Consider the following 22,069-nt stretch of genomic DNA (forward strand, 5'->3'; position numbering starts at 1 on the left):
GCCCCTAGCAAAAAAAAAAAAAAAAAAAAGGAATGTAGTGCAGTCGAACGAAGGCAGGCGATGTAGGAAATATTAGATTAGGAAATGAAGTCTTAAAGGAAGTAGATGAATATTGTTACTTGGGTAGTAAAATAACTAACGATGGCAGAAGTAAGGAGGACATAAAATGCAGACTAGCACAAGCAAGGAAGAGCTTTCTGAAGAAAAGAAATTTGCTCACTTCAAACATTGATATCGGAATTAGAAATATGTTTTTGAAGACTTTCGTGTGGAGCGTGGCATTGTATGGAAGTGAAACATGGATGATAACTAGCTCAGAAAGAAAGAGAATAGTAGCTTTTGAAATGTGGTGTTACAGAAGAATGCTGAAGGTGAGATGGATAGATCGAATCACGAATGAAGAGATACTGAATCGAATTGGTGAGAGGAGATCGATTTGGCTAAATTTGACAAGAAGAAGAGATAGAATGATAGGACACATATTAAGACACCCAGGACTTGTTCAGTTGGTTTTTGAAGGAAGTGTAGGTGGTAAGAACGGTAGGGGTAGACCAAGGTATGAATATGACAAGCAGATTAGAGCAGATGTAGGATGCAATAGTTACGTAGAAATGAAAAGGTTAGCACAGGATAGAGTGGCATGGAGGGCTGCATCAAACCAGTCTCTGGACTGATGACTCAAACAACAAGAAGAAAGTGTTATGCATAATATGAAAGACAGAGCTGCAGTTAGGATTTTTGTGATTAGTAAGATGTAAAATAAGAAAATCACACAAAATTTTAGGTTTTTCGGAGATGTCATTTAAATTTAGACCCGCCTTAAAATATTGGTCCAAGTGAATGTATTCTCGGATCAATACGGACTTAAAAATGATATTCTTAAATGTAAATTCCCCAACAACACAGAACTTTCAATAATAAGCAAATCAAAACATTGAAAATTCAATCGATCAATCGATCATATAGTTATTGATGCTATCAGTTAATTGACATTCGAGATTACCCTTTTTTTTAAAATGTTATTTAAGTTTTATTTACAATTTATTTACATTAATGTTATGTTATAAATAAAATAAAAACTGAAAAATGTGCTTGTATTACACGGATAAATATGGTATGTCAATTTTATCTGGGAGAAGAACGAATTTCCAGCTTTTTACTGCATTCCCTGCCATTTCCAAGTTTTCCCGTTATTTATTGGTTTTCCTGGTTTTCCATACAAGTGGACACCCTGCCATATTGTCCTTCCAGTCTCCTCCTGCATCCTTGCTAACTCTAGTAACCTACTGAGGGCTCTGCCGTACAGACCATACACCTGCCTGCACTCTTCCTTCCCATAACAATGCAACATTTTTTTTCCCTTCCAGGCTGCTCCTGCACCCTGCACACTTGCTAAGTCTAGAGAGCCATTGATGGTTCTCCTGTCACAGCCCGAGCACCTCAAGAATAAAGAGAAAATTCTGTGCTTGCTGGACAGCAGCCAAGGTTAAAGCCTTTGCCATTTCCCAAAAAAAATAGAAAAGCCAAATATTTACAGCTGAAATAATAAAGATAACAGTGTATAACTGAATAGCACTCCATATAAGTTCGACTTCGCTGCATTTGTCCATCTCTTTAATGTAATCAATTACAGAGTGAAATAACATTAAATGTTTTTGAAAAGGTGGTGGGGCAGTGCCCAAAAGGCCTTCATGCATGAACCGCCACTGTTTCAGATTTTACAGTGAACTATTTTTTTTTTTTTTTTTTTTTTTGCTACTTGCTTTATGTCGCACCGACACAGATAGGTCTTATGGCGAAGATGGGATACGAAAGGTCTAGGAGTGGGAAGGAAGCGGCTGTAACCGTAATTAAGGTACAGCCCCAGCATTTGCCTGGTGTGAAAATGGTAAACCACAGAAAACCATTTTCGGGGCTAATGTCAGTAGGGTTCGAACCCATTATATCTCGGATGCAAACTCACAGCTGCGCGCCCCAAACTGCACGGAGTAAACTAACTAGTGGAGGATAGCACCATAACTAGCTGATTCAAAACTAGTTGTGGTAACTACTATATTTCACATTCAATGGTTGGTAAAAGCATCAATACAAAAGTTCCTCTTTCACTGTAATACCCTTCTGGAGCTTTAAGAACCAATGTATGACAGTTTGAGTATATTTTGTTCTAGTGGAAGCCATAGTGATTATCTCTTTTTATTTACTCAATACTGGACATCACAGGTAAACTATAGTAAATTCAAAAACAACAATTTCAAGGTGACTTGTTTTGGTTGTGTCTTCTTATGGGCACACTACTGTATGTTTTGCAGGAATGAAGTTATGCGATACTATCATATGTGCAACGAGAACAGATGATAAAGTCAAGTGACCATGCAACAGTTCAACCTTATGCCATCTGCCACACTCCTTATTGTACTGGCTCTTACGATAGTTCACCAGGGTCAGAACTGTTGATTTGACTTGCCTTAAAGGCACCAAATTATGTACCTCAGTAGCTTCATTCTGCTCTCCTGCGAAGTTAGTGAAATGTCACATGATAGTTTACCTCTGACGTTCAGAATTAGTCTATACAAGGACCAACTCTGACCTCCAAAGATACAATGATATTTTAAAGACAATCAGAAATTCATGCTTTCAACTATCACCTTCATTTATTCACAGCTAAAGTTACATTATCTGTTTCATGAAGAGATAGAAGTTTTAATATAATATATAAAAGGTGACGAGAATCTAATTTTGATTGGAGACTAGAATGCTCTGGTAGGCCAAGGAAGAAAATGTAATACAGTAGGAGAATTCGGATTGGCATAAAGGAATGAAAGAGGAATTTGGCTGGTTGAATTCTATACAGATCACAATTTAGTCCTTGCTAATACTTGGTTCAAGCACCACAAACAATGGCTGTATACCCGGATGAGACCTGGAGACACTGAAAGACTATTATGATTAGGCAGAGATTCAGAAACCAGTTGTTGGATTGCAAAACTCTGCCAGGAGCAGACGTGGCCTCTGATCACAACAACTTGTTTGGTCATGAAATGCCATCTGAAGCTGAAGAAGTTGAAGAAGGTTTCCAAGGAGATGGGATCTAGACAGAGTTGAAAGAAAAGACTGTGAGGATTGTTTCAAGGAACCTATTGTAAAAGGACTAAATGTGAAGACTGAAGAAACCACAGTAGGGGTCATGAACAATGAGGGCAGTAGGAATGCTGAAGAATGGTTAGGAAGAAAGGAAAGATCAACTAAGAATCAATGGATAATTCAGGAGATACTAGACCTGATTGATGAATAATGAAACTGCAAGAATGCAAAATGGAGAGGGCAGAAAAAAATACAGGTGATTAAAGAATGAAGTGGGTAGAGAGTGCAGGATGGCTAAGGAAGTATGGCTGAAGGAGAAGTGCAAGGATGTTGAAGGTTGTATGGTCCTAAGAAAGGTAGATGCTGCATACAGAAAAATCAAGGAAATTTTTGGAGAAAGGAAAACTAGATGTATGAATATTAAGAGCTCAAATGGAAAATCATTTCCAGGAATAGAAGGCAAGGCAGAAAGATGGCAGGAACATATCCAACAGTTGTATCAAGGTAAAGACGTAGAAAATATGGTTCTGGAACAAGAAGAGGCTGTTGATGCTGATTAAATGGGAGATCCAATTTTGAGGACAGAATTCGACAGCGCTGTGAGAGCCTAAATAGGAACAAGGCACTTGGAATTTATGACATTCCCTCTAAATTACCGACTGCTTTAGGAGAAACAACCATGATGAGGTTATTTCATTTAGTGTGTAAGGTATGAGACAGGAGAAGTGCCATCCAATTTTCAGCAGAATGTTATTATACATATTCCCAAGAAAGCTGGTGCTGACAAGTGTGAAAACTACCGCGCCATTAGTTTAGTATCTCATGCCTGCAAAATTTTAATATGTATCAGGCTTAACAGAAATGGCTCCAAACAAGGGCCAAGGCAGACAGGCATTTGTACGTAGATGAAAGAAACAGAGCGAAACAAATAGTTGTTGAATCCAAAAAGAAGTCATGGGAAGATTTTGGTAATAACCTGGAAAGGCTAGGTCAAGCAGCAGGGAAACCTTTTCTGGACGGTAATAAAGAATCTTCGGAAGGGAGGGAAAAAAAGGATATGAACAGTATTTTTAGTAATCCAGGTGAACTCATAATAGATCCCAGGGAATCACTGGAGAGGTGGATGGAATATTTTGAACATCTCAATGTAAAAGGAAATCATCCTGGTGGTGTTGCAAACAGCCAAGCTCATGGGGAGGAGGGAAATGATGTTGGTGATATTATGCTTGAGGAAGTGGAAAGGATGGTAAATAAACTCCATTGTCATAAGGCAGCAGGAATAGATGAAATTAGACCTGAAATGGTGAAGTAAAGTGGAAGGCAGGGATGAAATGGCTTCATAGAGTAGTAAAATTAGCGTGGAGTGTTGGTAAGGTACCTTCAGATTCGACAAAAGGAGTAATTGCACCTATCTATAAGCAAGGGAACAGGAAGGATTGCAACAACTATCGAGGTATCTCACTGATTAGTATACCAGGCAAAGTATTCACAGGCATCTTGGAAGGGAGGGTGCGGTCAGTCGTTGAGAGGAAGTTGGATGAAAACCAGTGTGGTTTCAGACCACAGACAGGCTGTCAGGATCAGATTTTCAGTATGCGCCAGGTAATTGAAAAACGCTACGAGAGGAATAGACAGTTGTGTTTATGTTTCGTAGATCTAGAGAAAGCATATGACAGGGTACCGAGGGAAAAGATGTTCACTATACTGGGGGACTATGGAATTAAAGGTAGATTATTAAAATCAATCAAAGGTATTTATGTTGACAATTGGGCTTCAGTGAGAATTGATGGTAGAATGAGTTCTTGGTTCAGGGTACTTATAGGGGTTAGACAAGGCTGTAATCTTTCACCTTTGCTGTTCGTAGTTTACATGGATCATCTGCTGAAAGGTATAAAATGGCAGGGAGGGATTCAGTTAGGTGGAAATGTAGTAAGCAGTCTGGCCTATGCTGACGACTTGGTCTTAATGGCAGACTGTGCCGAAAGCCTGCAGTCTAATATCTTGGAACTTGAAAATAGGTGCAATGAGTATGGTATGAAAATTAGCCTTTCGAAGACTAAATTGATGTCAGTAGGTAAGAAATTCAACAGAATTGAATGTCAGATTGGTGATACAAAGCTAGAACAGGTGGATAATTTCAAGTATTTAGGTTGTGTGTTCTCCCAGGATGGTAATATAGTGAGTGAGATTGAATCAAGGTGTAGTAAAGCTAATGCAGTGAGCTCGCAGTTGCGATCAGTAAGAAGGAAGTCAGCTCCCAGACGAAACTATCTTTACATCAGTCTGTTTTCAGACCAACTTTGCTTTACGGGAGCGAAAGCTGGGTGGACTCAGGATATCTTATTCATAATTTAGAAGTAACAGACATGAAAGTAGCAAGAATGATTGCTGGTACAAACAGGTGGGAACAATGACAGGAGGGTACTCAGAATGAGGAGATAAAGGCTAATTTAGGAATGAACTCGATGGATGAAGCTGTATGCATAAATTGGCTTTGGTGGTGGGGTCATGTGAGGCGAATGGAGGAGGATAGGTTACCTAGGAGAATAATGGACTCCGCTATGGAGGGTAAGAGAAGTAGAGGGAGACCAAGATGACGATGGTTAGACTCGGTTTCTAACGATTTAAAGATAAGAGGTATAGAACTAAATGAGGCCACAACACTAGTTGCAAATCGAGGATTGTGGCGACGTTTAGTAAATTCGCAGAGGTTTGCAGACTGAACGCTGAAAGGCATAACAGTCTATAATGATAATGTATGTATGTAATTTACAGAAGAATGAAAAGACAAGTTGAAACCGTGTTGGGAGAAGATCAATTTGGCTTCAGAAAAAATGTGGGAACACATGAAGCAATCATCACTTTACGTCTGATCTTAGAGGATCGAATTAAAAAAGACAAGCCCACGGACCGGTGTTCGTAGATCTAGAAAACACATTCAGTAAGGTTGACTGGACTAAGCTATTTGAGATTCTGAAGGTGATCGAGATCAGATACCACGAACAAAGAATATTATCTGCAATCTATATAAAAATCAGTCTGCAGTGATAATAATAGAGAGCTATGAAAAAGAAGCAGCTATCCAAAAAGGAGTGTGGCAAGGCTGCAGTATGTCCTATCCCCATTTCTACCATCAAGGTAATTCGCCCCAGACTAGTCAGCCGATCCCAGGCGTGCACAGTCCGAACTATGATAAAAATAATGCCCTAAAAATATATACACCCTGGATTTGATGTGGAGCATATAATTAAATATGGACACGGTGAGGTCACCTAAGAACTACAAATAAAGCAAGATGAAGCATGATGTCAGTTTTTGGAGGAAGATCTGTTTATTAAAATAAACAAACAAAATATTATTAAAAAAATAGCAAAAGTATCAAATGATCCAAGTTTTTACAAGACTAATGTTTTCTTTCAGCTTGATAAAGTCCATCTTGAGAATCAGAAATATATTACTAATGTACAAAGTATGCCGACACAAGTACTTAACATATAAAATCAAATCTTGAAGTTTCATTAATTTTAAACCTTGGGCTTGCGTGCTCGCACCATGCTCCTGGCTTTACTTTATGTTAACACTTTTAACTGTAGATGAGTACGTTCCCCATTTCTGCACACTTGACATTGCAGTGGGGTCCCTAACCTTAACAAAAGACGTGATTTCATGCGCAAAAAGGGTGGGGTACAAAACTAACCTAACTGTACAATGTTATAACATGCTGAGTGGGAAAGCATCCTACGCACAAAATCTATACACTTCGAATCATGAGCAATCTCATAAGCACAACAAACAATGTGGATCGGAACCACACACAATCAAAATCACATAAATGGCAAAATACTGTATATACATTCAAAGAAACAAAAACATGATGTCATATTTTCCAGGGCTCACCAAGAAAAGCATGCGACATTCACGCAACTCTCAATCACTCAAAGCCTCGATGAAAATATAAGGACACAAATTACACTTTAAGCGACACTTCCTATTCAACGCAGGTTCCTGAAATAAATTCCATGACACAAATTAAACAAAAAAACAACAACAAAAAAAACCAGAGCAGGCTTCAACATTCAACACATAATTCAATGTTTTATCCTGGAAAAGATTACAAGACAAAAATATTCTTCAGCGTGGTTATATCATAAAAGAAAATCTAACAAAACGCTGCGATATAAAACTCTCGTCAGCTGCAACAACCGTAGAGACATGGACAGAAACAATTAAATCACGAAGTATAGGCCGCTCAAATAAAACTCTCCTCGGTAGACAAACATATCACCCTCGCCAACACATGGCGGAATGACTCAAAGCGGAGATTCACGTCTCCCAAAATTATGCAGCAAACACCAAAACCACAGGGTCCAACCCTTTACACACACTGCTCTACAGTCTACCCGAGGCAAGTTACACATTCAAGAAAATGCAGACCTTTCAGATGAGGAACACGTCCTCTTACTCAAAATCACACTAAATAAAATCTCATGTCCTAAAGTTGCAGAATCTGGAAAAGTATATAAAATGACGTCGTCTAACATAAGCTCGCATGAAAAGAAACAAGTCCGCGCTGGTCACAAGTCAAAGCACTCACGCTCAAAGTTAAACAAGAATAATAAAGTGGCTAACTTAGTAATAAATATGATAAAGAGAAACTAAGAAATTGCCACATTGACAATCGATCATGTCTGAACATCGGAAAGTTGCTGAAATATCTCAATCCTACAACTCAAGAAACACACCTTGATAATAATAATAAAAAAATAATAATAAAATAATAAAAATACATTTTCTCAATTGCAAATTTACAATCTTGATATACAAATAGTCGTGAAGATGAAGCTATCAAAATTCATGGATCTAAACTCCACCGTCTTACACACTCTCATTCACACATTATGCAATAAATCCCAGAAAACATGACGGCATGTTTCCGTACACTTTGAGCTTCCATTAATAATACTTTAATCTAGACCTTTCTGGCTTTAATTTGAATCCTTATTTACTTTTACAATTAAGCCCCGAGACGTACACTCAAACATCAAAGCAAAACAAATTAAAAAAAGTATATATGAGGCTAAAATAAAAAGAGAGACTCATAAAAGAAATGACGCTAACCACTCAGCTAAATAAACCAGAATAAAATGTAAGAAAGCAAGGTGCGACCACATGCAAACGGTCCACATTTATGTTACAATTATATTTACATTAACAAGCTACATATGATTTACTTTAAATAGGATGCAGTCCTTCTAAACAAAGGCTAAATTTACTGAAATTAAATATCAAACTAACCTATTCCCTTTTGCAACATTAAACACGTTCACACTCACATAATTACATTGAAATCTCTGTACTCATCTATTTCGTTGACTTATCGCTGCCAGCCTTTCAGGAAACAGCCAGGCCCATCTTGTTTTTAGCCAGCCATATTGATGATGATGATGCCTTCAGAAAAGACTTGGATCAGTCCTTTAGTCTCCATCGATGGCGTAGAAAGGTGATGTATTCTCCGTCGCTGCTTCTGCTTCCGGATGTCGTATAAAACATCCCCTCGTTCATGATGTACAAACTAGGTCAAGATTGACCCGCCGGTTACTAGAATACTACAGCAGGGGTAATTTCTACTGACCGTGAAACCAGTTCCCATTCAATCGTGGAACCGCTTCTCTTATCTAATCCTGTAACTAGGTCAAATATATCTCATTTAAGAACTGGACTGGAAATTGAAAAGTTTATGCCCACGGGAAACCGTTCACACAGGCAGGCTATAAGGCATTCAACATGATTAAATGAAACTGTTCTCTTCCTCAGAAAATTGAAAGTTAAATGCCATTCTCCCCATATTAAAAATCTTGAATAGATTAAACGAAGACTGCGCGTCTTCCAACAAAAATTTACAAGTCCCCACCTGATCACTCGCGTAAATGAAAACTACTTCTCACGATGTTACTTGCACAAAATCTCGCCGAATAAAGGGGTAACTAACTGACGCAGTCATTGTTTTTATTAACTTGTCTTCTAAAATGCTGTTGTATCCTCAATCAGGGGCATCACTTCCCTAGACAAATGCCTAGCCATATCGACTGTGGCTCTATCATTTCATTGGCTCAAGACATCACGTACCTGACGCTTACTTCAAACATCTCTCGCAGGCGCCTCTAGCCTTTCGCCAGGCATCCGAAATGTTGCCCGTTGGAGTTCTATCGTTCCCTTGTTCGGCTTTGTGTGCGTCATGTCGAAACTCCACCTTCCAAACTTAGGTGGTGAGCAAACAAACCCAAGCTCCAATCTCCCTGCAGAAATTGCGACATGTGCAGCTGAATGTAGATGTTTCCTGCCAGTTACTAGTACTTAATAAAAATTAAATATTCTCTGTACATTCGAATAAATGACTAATTAATTAAATGAGCACTTCAATAAGGGCTCAGCCCCCTCCTTTTCAGTGTTTATATAGAACAGGCAGTAAAGGGAATCAAAGAGGAATTTGGAAAGTAAATCACAGTCCAGAGAGAAGAAATCAGAAACTTTGATTTGCCAATGATATTGTAATTTTATCTGAGACTGCAGAGTATCTGGAGAAATTGCTGAATGGTATGGATGGAGTCTTGGGTAAGGTGTACAAGATGAAAATATATAAGTTTAAAAGGGAATGGAGTGCAGTCTTATGAATTCAGGCGATGCAGATAATATTAGATTAGGAAATGAAGTCTTAAAGGAAGTAGTTGAATATTGTTACTTGGGCAGTAAAATAACTACGATGGCAGAAGTAAGCAGGACATAAAATGCAGGCTAGCACAAGCAAGGATGGCCTTTCTTAATAAAAGAAATTTGCTCACTTTAAAAATTGATACAGGAATTAGAAAGATGTTTTTGAAGACTTTTGTCTGAATTGTGGCATTGTATGGAAGTGAAACTTGGACGATAACTAGCTCAGAAAGAAAGAGAACAGAAGCTTTTGAAATGTGGTGTTACAGAAGAATGCTGAAGGTGAGATGGATAGATTGAATCAAGAATGAAGAGATACTGAATTGAACTGGCAAGAGGAGATTGTTGTGGCTTAATTTGACAAGAAGAGATAGAATGACAGGACACATTTTAAAACACACAGGACTTGTTCAGTTGGTTTTTGAGGGAAGTGTACGGGATAAGAATGGTAGGGGTAGAACAAGGTATGAATATGACAAGCAGATCAGAGCAGATGTAGGATGCACCAGTTATGTACAAATGAAAAAGCACAGAATAGGGTGGCATGGAGCATCAAACCAATCTATGGAATGATGACTCAAACAACAACACCTGTTTCATTATCTTTATCTACTTAAATTGCTGAAGTATTTCACATAATTAATACTCTCTTCTTCTATACTTCAGACATGTGCTTACAATTATTTTATTTATTCAGGATTCAAATAAACTTGTTACTTACTCTAATATAAATTCTTCATCCCATACTGGGTCAGGTCCTGTTTTCACCTTCGTACGGGCTACTTTAACTTGGTTCAGCGAGATAATACAAAAGGGGTTTGGCACTAACTTATAAGGTAATCTAAAAGAGAAAAGAAAAAACACAGTGTAAGACAGGAACGTAATCAGAACCAGAGTTTTCTACACAAAATCATTTAAAAATTAATACTACTGCTATGTTACCCCTTTTACATAACATTTATAAAGCCTGAAATTATATTAAAGTATTTCTCTAATGTTATGCTTAGTTTTCTGAAAGCCCGCGAGTCAAAACTACTTTCCTGAGTTCATTTTATAACCGTTAGGTTCTTCAGTCTGTGAAAACTACTCGTAATTTAACTACCTGAAAAGGAAACATATGGTAAGAGAATTATACCTGAAGAAGAAACAACTTCAGATATCGCAAATCTTTCCCGAAATAACACTGAAATGGCAACTCCCCACGGATTTCCTTCTTCCACTCTTAGAGTGATATGTTAATGTACTTGGAAATCTTGATAATGCTATGCTTTAAATAAAAAATAAAAAACACTGAACGGGTAGAGTTCTTGAAAGCATGCTTAAATATATTGGGATTCTGAAAAGAGGTTTAATGTTTTTTCTAACCAGAGGTGTGATGTTGCACTAACATATCGGAGGATTTCTCTGTGGCGTACTAACAATCGAACACCAAGACAATCAACAACTGATGGCACAACACTGTAACTCGTGTCTTCGATTGTCAGCAAACCACACGGGAGACTAGAGGTCAACCCAGCACGAAATCACACCAACTACTTAGAGTAGGCCTCGATTCAAACACAAGACACGGACTGGGAGGCGATGGAATCTGGGCAAAACCAAGGGTCTAGGACCATAACAAAGGGTGGATCAAGGAAAAAAAAAAGAAAAAAGGATAGAGGATAGAGCAATACCACTACAATAATTCACCATCACACTTAAGGACCAAATTTCATATAAATTAAGGAAAAAAAAAAAAAAAAGGTGGGTGGACTAACAATTAAAGTAGAATTCAAAATTGACAAAGATATGAAATACCTTCCTACCCAGTTGTTTTTCTTTAAGAAAAACTACTCAAATGCATGATCATCAACTTTAATGTCTTCAGACACACTGGAAAGAACAGGACTTCAAGTAATTTTAGAATTCAAACAAAACTTGTAATTTAAATCCAACATGGCGATTATGTTACCTTCCAAGTTTGGTTTTAAATAAAATTAGAATAATGAGTGATCTCAAAATTTATAATTTATGTGCACAATTTCTGGGTAGTAGCTGTGGTCTTTGCCTGGTGTGAAAATGGGAAAACACAGAAAACCACCTTTAGGGCTGCCGGCTGTGGATTAGAATCCACCATCTACTGAAAACAAGCTCACAGCTACGTGACGCTAACTGCAAGGACACCCTCCTCAGTATGGTTTAATGTCTTCACGTTTCAAGGATTAGTTTCTACTGGCAGGACCAGCAAATACTCTGGGTGAATACAATAGCCTGCTAACTCTAAAATTATATCTTCAGCAGGTTTATACAGCTAAATGGTGACAGAACAAATGATACAACTGTATTCCTTGAACACCTTGGTCAGAGTGATTCAGGCTGGAAGATGGATTGACAGGAAGGCACCTTTGTCAACTACCACTCCTCCATCCTCTTCTGGCTTGCTATCATGTCACAACAACCGTTAATGTGCAGAAGATAAATGAGAGAGTAAACATTTCCTACAGCACATTTGGTCTCTGTATTTAGGTCTTCCACTCTGCCCTTCCTCACTTCCACACGGACTGCAAAATTCCTGCGTATAAACCATGTACAGAATTGGGTTATTATAAAAAGGAAAGAAAAAAATCAGAGACTGGTGTACAAAGCCTTTGAAACATTGTCAGGATGTTCTCCATAGCAACTCACTAAAGATATTTATCGGCTCTTGGATTTAAACTTTCACACTACTACCACTTACATTTCCCTCATTTTTAATAGATAGCCAAATTTCTGTATATAAACCAAGTACGATATCAGGTTGATATTGAAAAAGTAGAGATAGGTGTACAAAGCCTTTGAAACGTTGCCAGGATGATCTCCATAGCAACTCAATACGGAGTTATACATCGGCTTTGGGCCAAAACCTTCACACGACCACAGCAGGTACAGTATTTCCATTTTTCACTGTATCAGAAAAAGGTATAAAAATCAAAAAGTTTGCAAATTATATTCTAACTAACTTTCATTACTAGTAATTTTCCTGTAAAACCAACAGTAAGAGAGAGAGACTGAGTTTTGTGTTTTACGTTTCCTCTGAAGCCTCCCCCCCTTCTGCTGATTATTTTTCGAATGGCATGAAGCTAAGATCATATGTGCACTTGCCCTAAACCTGAATACAAATTTAATGAAAGTACACACCTGCTTTCCTGTAATGCTGTAACAAACAAGAATTACATGAACCCAAAATAGGTCATTATTTGTCCTACCCAGTGTAAAAACCAAGCATCCGGCATTCTAAAAGTACAGACAGAAAGGCTATTACATATACACACTCAGCGGCCAAAAGTCACGGGAAGGGGTGTCCCATTAGAAAATGTGCTGTGTTGCGGCTAGCAGTGGCGTAGCTGAGCAGTCTGTCAAAGACGCCAGTCGTTAAGTTGGTAATACCCTGTGAGTTAACAGACTTTGAATGTGAGATGATCATCAGTGCACAGTGCATGAGTCATGGCACTGCGGAGATTACATGCGAATTCGGCTTTCCGAGGTCAACAGTCAACAGTGGGTCTGACACATCCCACTCTGATGAGTCTAGTGACAGACCTAAGACGAAACGCTGGTTAATAGAGCAAACGCCTGAAAAGCCATACATCTAATTTTTTATCTGATTTTTGATATGCTCTATTGGTGGAAAAATATCTAATTCCCTCAATGGGAACTTAGAATTTCCATACGAGGTCAACGGTATTGAGGATGGATCTTCACTATCGCAGAGAGAATGTTACCACCCGTGTAAACCGCCGCACGGATATACAGCAGGTGTTTAACGATAGGACATCACGTCACCTCCGCAGAACCATACTGGGCGTTTGACGGACTACTGTGAGTCAGATCACTGCCCAGTTGAATGTTGAGAGTCAGGAACCCCTTTCTACCAGGACTGTAAGGAGGCATCTGCACCGCATAGGCTTCACCAGCCGATGACAAACTCTTGTCCCTTGCCGACATCTCGACACAGTACTCATCAACGTGCATAGGCCTGTGAACATCGGAAACAGACCATGGAACAGTGGCGGCAAATGGTATGGTCCGATGAATCCCGGTTCCAGTTGTATCGAGCTGATGGGCGCGTGAGAGTGTGGCCTATGCCCCATGAAACTATAGATCCTGCATGTCAACAAGGTTGTGTCCATTACAAGTTATAAATCTCATTATAAAACCGTATTGGATTTCAGAATAAGAAGTTATTATATTGTGCATATTGTGTATTGGAAAGGTGGTTTTATTAATATAATAACTTCTTATTAGGTTGTGTCCAGGCGGGAGGTGGCTCAGTTCTGGTCTGGGCGGCGTTTCATGGACGCAATTAGGCCCCATTGTCCAGCTGCAGGGAGCGCTCTGACAGGTGCACGTTCTGTGGGCATTCTTTCAGATCACCTGCATCCCTTTACGGCCCTAGAGTACTGAGACAGACCTAGCAAAATAATTTCCTTTATTGACATAATCGTATTGGAACTTATTTCCGTAGAAATTAATTTCTGGTATTTTGCTGGGAAATGTGGACTTATATTATCTTTAAAGTGATTTAAAATCATGAACTGCTCCCTTTTCCTACGTATGAGTATGTGTTACTACTCATTTGAAATTTATTTATGCGCCTACCTGAAGGTATGTTTCGACTGTAAGCCTCTGTCAGCTACCATGCTCTACCGGAGGTAGATTGAGTTTCCTTGCCTAGCTCTCTGGCGCATCGTTTCCCAGGTGAGACTAGCTAACTTCTTGTTAATGAAGCGAGCAAGGAGCCTGTCTGCTGTGAAGATGGAGAGCGAATGGACGCCTATTTCACTGTTCGCTATGAAGCATGCTTAAAAAAGGATCCTGGTTAATTGAGTGGATACTAGGGAATTTATTCCCCTTCTGAAGTGCCTTTCTTCTTTGGACCTATTTCTGGAACATCTCTGATGTAGTATATATTTTAAATCATTTAATTTTCTTTTAGCCTGATCGGCGTAAGTATGCCTTCAGACTTCAACTACACCTTCAAGACCTTAAGTTCTAAAAATTGTTCTGCTTCATATGTATTAATATTTCGCCGAAGTGCTTGTGGTGCGTAATATGTGTTACATGGAAAATCTTACCTGAAACACTAAACTTGGAAAATTTTTTGGAATTTGAGTTTGTGAATAATAATAATAATTATTACTGTTAATGTTTGGAAATCAATTCCCATGGATTAATATTGTTGTACGATTATGAACTTTTCAAAATTGGAATTCTAAACAAAATTTTATTATTATTGTAAAATTAATATTATTATTATTATTCCTTTAGAAAAATTGGTAATGCCTTAAGCCTTTGCTAGAGGGGCTGTGTTCGGGTAGTTGAAGGATACTAAGCGAGGCAGTATTCATAAGGTTTTATTTCGTGGTTATTCTCCAATTCTGTTCAATTGTTTTCTTTTCTTGTTTCCTTTCTTCCCCTGGGGTATTGCTATTCAGATTTTCTTTGATCCCTAATTTGCATTGTTGCGCCCCTGATTGCGATTGGCTCTACTCTTCCTACGGTGAGTGTGCATTGTGGTTGTTGCCATGGTGATTATGAATTAATGTTGGCTGATAATTTATTAATGTTTCTCTGGTGGGATGTTGTAATGTTGATTGCTGATCTCGCTTCATCAGATTTTTCGGCAGATAATTAAAGTTCGATTGTGTTAATTTCACCATTTCTCTGTTTATCCTCAGGATATTATTTTTCTGATTTTCGTCCCATTTATTTGTGGGATTTTTCTTTGTTTCTCTCTATTCGTAAGTGGGCGTGAGAATCCTTGAGATAACTCCTCGCCTAGTACCTTAAGAAGATTTTAAACCTGCCTAATGAATTTCACAAGAATAGATTTTTTTTTTTGCTAGTTGCTTTACGTCGCGACACGGATAGGTCTTATGGCGACGATGGGATAGGAAAGGCCTAGGAGTTGGAAGGAAGCGGCCGTGGCCTTAATTAAGGTACAGCCCCAGCATTTGCCTGGTGTGAAAATGGAAAACCACGGAAAACCACCTTCAGGGCTGCCGACCGTGGGATTCGAACCCACTATCTCCCGGATGCAAGCTTACAGCCGCATGCCCCTGACCGCACGGCCAACTCGCCCGGTCACAAGAAAAGAAAACTATCAGTTAACATATGATTCCAAGCAATTAGATAACCTGAACTGATGATTTGTGTAGATTCAATCTAAACCAAAGGCATCAAAGATTGTTATTATTTATTTGAGTTCCATTAAAGAAAGTTAGTTTAGCTTATTATTAATATTTGGTCCCAATTGGTAAATGTAGGTCTGATCGATCCGTAGGGTAGATTGTTCAGTTTTTTTCTTAAATTCCTATTTTAATTTTAATCCTCGATGTTCTGTTTTCTTGATGTCCAGAGATTTATTTTAATTAAATTTACATATTTATTTCAAAGTACCCCTGTGTATGTCCTTCTTGTTGACATTTTAAATCCATACAGTGACAGTTTTTTTCTTCTTTCCACGAATAGTGGCCACCCGATCTATCTGCAGTAAGTACTGCATTTTTCTTTGTGTTGTGTTTTCCTTGAAAGGTGACGTTGGCTTCCACTTGCTTTTTTCTTTCATTCTTGTAAAGTTTTGGTTGCTGCCAGTGCGGGCATTGTGGGGATGGGTGTTCACACGGGTCAGTACCCTGATGGAGATGCCATGTTTCAAGAGAATATGCACCATGTTGGCAAGCAGACGGTTGGAGGAGCACTCCAGTAAAGTTACGACCATGGATTAGTCCTCCAGATCCCCCGATCTTAATCCAATCAAGCATTTATGGGATGCTCTCGATGCTAGTGTATGCTCCATAAACCCTGCACCAACTACACAATACATACTGTGGGTAGCAGTGCAAGATGCGAGGATTCAGATCCCTCCAAAATGATTCCAACATGGTGTAGAGTTGATGCCTTGCCATATTGCTGCCCCTCTGAGGGCTCGCGGAGGAGCAACTCGTTACTAATGGCTAGAGTAGACACGTGCAAGCTTAGTGCTGCTGCAGCTTGTGTTGTTTGTGTGGTAATAATCAGAATTCTTGCGCTTTACAGTTCTCTGCACGGTTCTATTCAAGTTAAGGAATCAGTGTGTGCAAGTGAAAAAGATAGTTCTCCTTTTGCATGGCTACTAGCAGAGAGAAACTACTACATTCCGGCGTTTTCTCTGACTGGATGCGCCATTTTCTAGACTTATATAGGCGCCTCCCTACTAGCTCCAAGCCGAATGAGCCTAGGCCTGGTCGCTCAGCGATTAGGGGCTTCCTTTGCCTCCTACTACTGGCTGGAGATGTCCACTTAAACCTCGCTCCCACCACTTGTGAAATGAAAACAGACATAAAAATCTATTGTCAGAATGTGCAAAGCCTAAACAATAAGCCGTCTGATTGTGAACTATCCCTGCCAGACTTAAGAGAAGTTGAAGTGATCAGACTTACTGAAACATGGCTCTCGTGGGCTAGTGACAGTGAGCTACCACTCAGCGCTAATTACAGCATATTCCGTCGTGATCGTGCTACTTTAGATGGTGGAGTGATGCTAGCAGTAGTGAACAGTGCGTTACCATGTAAACGAAGGACAGATCTTGAACGGAACTGTGAGTTAGTGTGGGTGGAGGTACTCTCTCCTCGACGCCCTTACTTGTGGGATGTTACTACAGACCACCAAACAACCCATTCTGGACCTTGAACAGCGCCTGGACTCAGTCATTGCAGCTCTCCCTCATGGTGAAGTAATTTTAATGGGCAACTTTAACTTGTCTATAAAAGTGGTCTTCTCCAACTACCTGACTGTCAGCTAACAACTGTGACACATATTTTATGGACAGTTTTAATTATGGACAGTTTTATTAATGGATTCGGACTGAAACAGTACAGAGAAGGACGGAGCGGATTCCTGTCAGCATGAACCACAACGATGCAACAGCAGACGGCAATGATCGCAATGAAGTGTTCAATAGGTATTTCTTCTCCTACTTCTCCCCTCCCTTACAAAACCAACCGCTCCCTCCCGTAGGTACAGTTTCAAACAGAAACCTATCAAGCATAACTACCACACCAAGTGAAGTTCATAACCTTCTTCAAACTTTTCATACCAACAAAGCTGCCGGTTCTGACACTATTGGTCCTCTTTTCTTAAAAAATACTGCCAGCATCCTTTGCATCCCTCTCTCTAAATTATTTAAGAGATGTTTTGCCGCGGGTTATTTTCCTATTACCTGGAAACAGGCAAATATTGTCCCACTTTTCAAATCAGGCAACAAATTTAATGTTTTATCTTTCCGACCAATTTCTATTTTCCCCACACTATCCTTTATCTTTGAAAAAATCATACACCAGCGTCTCCTCGCATTCACCTTCCCCTATATCTCAACCAAGCAGCATGGTTTTCTACCAAGTGGCTCTTGTCTAACAAACCTGGCCACTCTGCATAGCTTTGCATCATATACCATTGCAGCTAAATCACAGCTGGATATCTGCTACGTAGACATTTCGAAAGCCTTCGATCTGTAGACCATACTCTGTTGCTCCATAAACTCTCTGAACGATTTAATATCCATGGCAGTCTTCTGACCCTTCTTGCTGGCTTCCTACATAGCCGTTGGCAGAGAGTGGCAATATCAGGCACTTCATCCTCATGGTTACCAGTCACCTCTGGTGTCCCACAAGGCAGTGCTCTTGGTCCCTTGCTGTTTTCCTTGTTTATGGACGATCTGCTGTTCAAACTCAATGAAACAGCGAATACCCTACGTTTTGCTGATGACTGCAAGACATTTAGGGAGATCAGGAATCCAGCAGATGCAGCTCTGCTACAGTCCTCACTTAATGCCTCCTCGAACTGGTGCCGTACTTGGAAACTTGCCCCAATCCACAAAAATGCAGCCACATGACCATAACACTAGGTGAATCTCCTCTACAGACATCATATTACCTACTCACGAAGCCCATCACTATAGTTACGCAACAGCGTGACCTAGGTGTAATATTCGATACAAAATTACAATTTAAGACCCACATAGAAACATATACAACCAAGGCTATCAAGGAAGTTTTTAATACTAAATTCTCTACTGCTTCACAGAAATTTCTGACCCCATTGCTCTTCGTCACTTCTTCCTCACAATCATTCAACCTCTCTTAAACTACTACTCTCCGATTTGGACAACAGCCTTCCCCTCCAATACTAACCAGTTAGACAGGGCAGTGTCCTTCTTTGCTGCAATTGTTAGGAACAAAAACCCCAAGCTCAGAAATCTGTCTACGCAGCAGGTATTAAGGGCAATAAATGTGTCACCGCTGCACATCAGGCGACAGGTAGCTGACCTGAGTTTCCTCCACGGGATCTTAAATGGGCATTACCGCTCGGAACATCTTGTTTTACTCTTCTCTCTCCATGTTCCTTCCCGCTCCACCAGAACCAAAGACCTTCTCGACATTCCCCAAACTCAGCACTCAATACTTCAACGATCTTTCCTAATCCGCCTCCCAACACTCTTTAACAATATTAATAGGAGACAAGAGCTTGACATAGCATCAAATGAAAGCATAATCGAGAGGGGTGTAAACAGTTTCTTAAAGATAAGTTGATGTGAAGGGATTATACCGTCATCTTGACCCACGACGACTTGGCTACGAACGTGGATATTCAATCAATCAATCAATACTGATCTGCATTTAGGGCAGTCGCCCAGGTGGCAGATACCCTATCTGTTGCTTTCCTAGACTTTTCCAAAATGATTTCAAAGAAATTGAAAATTTATTGAACATCTCCCTTGGTAAGTTATTCCAATCCCTAACTCCCCTTCCTATAAATGAATATTTGCCCCAGTTTGTCCTCTTGAATTCCAACTTTATCTTCATATTGTGATCTTTCCTACTTTTATAGACGCCATTCAAACCTATTCGTCTACTAATGTCATTCCACGCCATCTCTCCGCTGACAGCTCGGAACATACCACTTAGTCGAGCAGCTCTTCTTCTTTCTCTCAATTCTTCCCAACCCAAACATTGCAACATTTTTGTAACGCTACTCTTTTGTCGGAAATCACCCAGAACAAATCGAGCTGCTTTTCTTTGGATTTTTTCCAGTTCTTGAATCAGGTAATCCTGGTGAGGGTCCCATACACTGAAACCATACTCTAGTTGGGGTCTTACCAGAGACTTATATGCACTCTCCTTTACATCCTTACTACAACCCCTAAACACCCTCATAACCATGTGCAGAGATCGGTACCCTTTATTTACAATCCCATTTATGTGATTACCCCAGTGAAGATCTTTCCTTATATTAACACCTAGATACTTACAATGATCCCCAAAAGGAACTTTCACCCCATCAACGCAGTAATTAAAACTGAGAGGACTTTTCCTATTTGTGAAACTCACAACCTGACTTTTAGCCCCTTTTATCAACATACCATTGCCTGCTGTCCATCTCACAATATTTTCGAGGTCACGTTGCAGTTGCTCACAATCTTGTAACTTATTTATCACTCTATAGAGAATAACATCATCCGCAAAAAGCCTTACCTCTGATTCCACTCCTTTACTCATATCATTTATATATATAAGAAAACATAAAGGTCCGATAACACTGCCCTGAGGAATTCCCCTCTCAACTATTACAGGGTCAGACAAAGCTTCACCTACTCTAACTCTCTGAGATCTATTTTCTAGAAATATAGCAACCCATTCAGTCACTCTTTTGTCTAGTCCAATTGCACTCATTTTTGCCAGTAGTCTCCCATGATCCACCCTATCAAATGCTTTAGACATGTCAATCGCGATACAGTCCATTTGACCTCCAGAATCCAAGATATCTGCTATATCTTGCTGGAATCCTACAAGTTGAGCTTCAGTGGAATAACCTTTCCTAAAACCGAATTGCCTTCTATCGAACCAGTTATTAATTTCACAAACATGTCTAATATAATCAGAAAGAATGCCTTCCCAAAGCTTACATACAATGCATGTCAAACTTACTGGCCTATAATTTTCAGCTTTATGTCTATCACCCTTTCCTTTATACACAGGGGCTACTATAGCAACTCTCCATTCATCTGGTATAGCTCCTTCGGCCAAACAATAATCAAATAAGTACTTCAGATATGGTACTATATCCCAACCCATTGTCTTTAGTATATCCCCAGAAATCTGATCAATTCCAGCCGCTTTTCTAGTTTTCAACTTTTGTATCTTATTGTAAATGTCATTGTTATCATACGTAAATTTGATTACTTCTTTGGCCTTAGTCTCTTCCTCTATCTCGACATTATCCTTGTAACCAACAATCTTTACATACTGCTGACTGAATACTTCTGCCTTTTGAAGATCCTCACATACACACTCCCCTTGTTCATTAATTATTCCTGGAATGTCCTTCTTGGAACCTGTTTCTGCCTTAAAATACCTATACATACCCTTCCATTTTTCACTGAAATTTGTATGACTGCCAATTATGCCTGCCATCATGTTATCCTTAGCTGCCTTCTTTGCTAGATTCAATTTTCTAGTAAGTTCCTTCAATTTCTCCTTACTTCCACAGCCATTTCTAACTATTTCTTTCCAGTCTGCACCTCCTTCTTAGTCTCTTTAGTTCTCTATTATAATAAGGTGGGTCTTTACCATTCCTTACCACCCTTAAAGGTACAAACCTGTTTTCGCATTCCTCAACAATTTCTTTAAACCCATCCCAGAGTCTGTTTACATTTTTATTTACCATTTTCCACTGATCATAGTTACTTTTTAGAAACTGCCTCATACCTGCTTTATCAGCCATATGGTACTGCCTAACAGTCCTACTTTTAAGACCTTCCTTTCTATCACATTTATTTTTAACTACCACAAAAACAGCTTCATGATCACTAATACCATCTATTACTTCAGTTTCCCTATAGAGCTCATCTGGTTTTATCAGCACCACATCCAAAATATTTTTCCCTCTGGTTGGTTCCATCACTTTCTGAATCAGCTGTCCTTCCCACATTAACTTATTTGCCATTTGTTGGTCATGCTTCCTGTCGTTCGCATTTCCTTCCCAATTGACATCTGGCAAATTCAGATCTCCCGCTACAATCACATTTCTTTCCATGTCATTTCCCACATAGCTGACTATCCTATCAAATAATCCAATCAAATAATTCCGAATCCGCATCATTTGGACAGTTGTTATTAGCAGGCTGTCTACCTGATATTGTTATATTTTGTTATGTTTGTTATATTTTACTGTGAAAGTTTACATTTGTTAATTAGTCTGTTGACAGTGCAAGTGAAATTTGCTG

At 39.3% G+C, this 22,069-nt stretch overlaps 1 protein-coding gene across 2 annotated transcripts in view; it reads right to left on the bottom strand.

The window, feature by feature from the left end:
* The window catches only part of vap (RAS p21 protein activator vap), a 446,783-nt gene that overhangs the window by 168,680 nt on the left and 256,034 nt on the right, over positions 1-22,069 (bottom strand). For both annotated transcript variants that reach the window (XR_010858638.2, XM_067137984.2), the window contains exon 10: positions 10,511-10,630. Coding sequence is in view for 1 of the 2 variants with exons in the window: in XM_067137984.2 (XP_066994085.1) it covers positions 10,511-10,630 (120 nt within the window). In the remaining variant the exon portion in view is untranslated. The remainder of the gene's footprint in view (positions 1-10,510; positions 10,631-22,069) is intronic.

Source organism: Anabrus simplex, chromosome 1 (assembly GCF_040414725.1).
Source record: "Anabrus simplex isolate iqAnaSimp1 chromosome 1, ASM4041472v1, whole genome shotgun sequence".
Taxonomy (NCBI): Eukaryota; Metazoa; Arthropoda; class Insecta; order Orthoptera; family Tettigoniidae; genus Anabrus; species Anabrus simplex.